The following is a 2,510-nucleotide window of genomic DNA, read 5'->3' as shown; positions in this document are numbered from 1 at the left end:
AGTTTCTTGGAATGAAAACTAAAGCTCCAAATAGCCCATACAGTCACACTCACTAATCAATGCCAGTTTTTCTAAGGGAGGGTAAAATTGGTCTAGTCACCAATTCAACCTTGAAAAGGATTCCCTTGTGTATCCTTCATGTGGATTTACCAGCCTGTTTCCTCAATGCTCTCTTAACATTTTTTTTCCTTGAATCTCTCCCAAACTCTTTTTATCATAGTATTTTTTTGCTCTGCATTTTCCTATGTTGCAAGATGAAGTCTTTGTTGAGCTGGCTAAGGATGGTTAGCTTTCTTGATGGGTTTAGGTTAATCTGACCACTGTGGGCAGCAGGACAGAACATCTCAGCTCCAAGTGCAGTTGGGAGTTCTCATTGACCAGCTTCTCTGTCTGCATGGGTTGAGTTAACCTGATTATTTCTCAATTTCTATTTCATTTTGGATTGGAAAAAGAGTAACCATGAGTTACAAAAACAAATAAACAAGTGGAAAAAAATAAAACATGTTAGATATGCAACGTTCCAAAGTGTGAAATCTCTCAATAGTCATATCTTGCTCTTCAACTCAGTCATTCTAAGACACTGGGCCCTAAGCACTGTGCAGCAGGCAGGGCTGTATAGGGCAGGGCTAATGGCAGTGTATCTGACATGAAGAGGCAGAATAATCTTATTGAATTGATGCTGAAGTAATGAAGTCACATTCTTGTTGATTGAAAATACAATTAAACAGAAAATTCCCACAAATAAGCCCCTTCTGAGCAGCACTGTATGGTCAACAGCTTGACTTGCAATAACTCCGAGGGACTCTACAAACTCGTGGGATGTGAGAACCTTGTTTAGTTCCCCTGAGAATGGGCCATAGAGTCTCTTTAGCAGTGGTAACTGTGGAGGGTGTATGTGTTCCGCAGATCCATATTACAGACACGGCCGACGTCTTTCCACCCCCAGCATGTAGTCTGGTTTTCTTTCTCCATGAGAAGTGGGCTCCCTTGATACGAAAAGCCCCCTTCCATCAGAATGCCCCTTGGGGCATGAGCCCCTATCAAAGGATGAGATGGGGAGCCTATGAGGTTCCTTTGGCTTCATGTTCCATGCTCTGTCTGGATCCTCTAGGAATGTTTGAATGAATGCTCCATGTTCTCCAGAATGGTATAGCGTATCATTATACTAGTCAGAATTATTTTTTTGTGTGTGGATAATTAATAGGAAATAAAAGAATTCAAGAGTGATTTGGTGTTTGCAGAAATCCTTAGAAGTTCTTTAAGAGGAAAAAAAAAAGTAAGTCTTGCTTAAAACCCTCAAGCCAAGGGACATGGTTCTTTTTCATGGACAGTTGCTACTGAGAAAAATGCAATAAAACATGTCATTCTTTCCGGTCAATAGACACTAGACATTTAAATTTTCTGTTTTTGTTTTTTTGAAGTGAACATACATTCAACGTTTTATTGTCTTCATCATAAAACAAAAGATGACACTTAGAACGGGATCGCTTGGCCCTTTGTCTTTGCACCTCCTCCCAGTTCAAAATCCTTGCATCTCTTAACAGCCAGCACTTTTGTAGATCTGCAGTTGGGCTCAATGCACTCAAGCCTCAGCACAATCTTCTTTGTAGTTTTAGCCTTTTTCCTGAAAATGGGCTCAGTCTGCCCACAATAGCCACTTGGCTTCCTTTTGTAGCACTTCTTTCCCTGGGCGTATAGAGAATCTTTGCCCATCTCATTCTGTGTCATTTTGTGGGACTGGCGCTTGCCATACTTGTTACAGAAAGTCCGGTGGGTTTTAGGAACATTCGCCATATTTGCGGGAGTGCTGTGGGCACAGAAGTGCATTTAAATTTTCTTGGGCAAAACAGGATCAAGAAAAGGTAGTTTTACCTTTTCTGGGTGCTGGTGTAGTTAAAGAGATGGTCAGGTAATTAACTCTCCCCTCCTGGCAGGCAGCATATAATAATAGCAGTATAGTAATGAGAAAGAGAGTGTGTTATATTTGAGTAGCACTCTATACTCTGAAACTGCATTCACCTGCATTTTCACTTGATCCTCCTAATAAGCCTGTGAGGACACTTAGGCAGTCATTACACAGATAAGGAAACCAACGATCATAGAGAAAGTGGAAAGCGACTTTTTCAAGATCTCATAGTTAAATGGTGACCTTGAAACTTGGGTTTCCCTGTTGTCCAGCTGTCACCCTCTCTGCTAGAAGAGGGGTTGTGAGGAGGGGAAGAGTATTTCCTTTATTCCCTTTATTTTGGCTCTCAGGAGTCTGAGGTGCTGTTTGCCTAAAACAGGCTTAAAAACCAAACAAACATAAAAACAGAGGCTGGGCACGGTGGCTCATGCCCGTAATCCCAGTGCTTTGGGAGTCTGAGGCAGGCAGATCACTTGAGGACAGGAGTTCGAGACCAGCCTGGCCATCATGGCGAAACCTTGTCTCTACTAAAAATACAAAAATTAGCCGGGCGTGGTGGCCCGTGCCTGTAATCCCAGCTACTTAGGCGGCTGAGGCTGGAGAA

At 42.3% G+C, this 2,510-nt stretch overlaps 1 protein-coding gene across 1 annotated transcript; it reads right to left on the bottom strand.

Annotated features, from left to right (window-relative positions):
• Positions 1 to 1,473: 1,473 nt before the first annotated feature.
• On the bottom strand, positions 1,474 to 1,794 carry LOC115835526 (60S ribosomal protein L36a-like). The gene has a single exon (XM_030814878.1). It carries the CDS (start codon positions 1,792 to 1,794, stop codon positions 1,474 to 1,476), a length of 321 nt encoding a protein of 106 aa, XP_030670738.1.
• Between the last annotated feature and the right edge of the window lie 716 nt (positions 1,795 to 2,510).

This window comes from Nomascus leucogenys, chromosome 1a (genome assembly GCF_006542625.1).
Source record: "Nomascus leucogenys isolate Asia chromosome 1a, Asia_NLE_v1, whole genome shotgun sequence".
Taxonomy (NCBI): domain Eukaryota; kingdom Metazoa; phylum Chordata; class Mammalia; order Primates; family Hylobatidae; genus Nomascus; species Nomascus leucogenys.
Note: the sequence above shows the minus strand (reverse complement) of the source record. Positions and strands in the feature narration are given on the sequence as shown.